Source organism: Bison bison, unplaced genomic scaffold (genome assembly GCF_000754665.1).
Source record: "Bison bison bison isolate TAMUID 2011002044 unplaced genomic scaffold, Bison_UMD1.0 scf7180017864485, whole genome shotgun sequence".
Classification (NCBI taxonomy): Eukaryota; Metazoa; Chordata; class Mammalia; order Artiodactyla; family Bovidae; genus Bison; species Bison bison.
This window is the reverse complement of record NW_011495045.1, coordinates 6,090,304-6,090,710: the sequence shown is the minus strand read 5'-3', so window position 1 is coordinate 6,090,710 and position 407 is coordinate 6,090,304. Positions and strand designations below refer to the sequence as shown.

At 65.1% G+C, this 407-nt stretch overlaps 1 protein-coding gene across 1 annotated transcript in view; it reads right to left on the bottom strand.

The window, feature by feature from the left end:
* BIN1 (bridging integrator 1) overlaps positions 1 to 407 on the bottom strand; it is a 33,087-nt gene that overhangs the window by 2,273 nt on the left and 30,407 nt on the right. Inside the window, 1 exon segment of the mRNA XM_010862934.1 lies at positions 252 to 353. Within this exon segment, the coding sequence (XP_010861236.1) occupies positions 252 to 353 (102 nt within the window).

Sequence of the window (407 nt, the reverse complement as noted above, 5' to 3'; positions counted from 1 at the left end):
GGAGAAGATGACGAAGGAACTGAGATGCAGAGAGCCCAGGGGAAGGCAGACCGAGCCTGAGGAGAGGAGGAAGCAGGAAGCAGGAAGTGAGAGACTGAGGTGGGAAGAAGAGTGAACAGCCAAGGGGAGCCCTGAGGGCCGCAGGGATGGAAGGGAAGGAAATGCTCGGTGGTGGGCAGAGGCCACGGGTTGGCAGGCGGGGCTCTGCTGCCCCCTGCTGGCCGCCGTACCTCCCGCAGAGCCGGCCTCACCTGCTCCTCCGGGTTCTGGAAGGGGATCACCAGCACCACATCCCCAGCCTTGAGCTGCAGCTCATCCGTGTCAGTGGCCGTGTAGTCGTGCTGGGCCTGCACCTGCAGAGGGTGGGGGAGAGCTGACACCCCCTCCCTCAGCGACCTTTGCCCCCC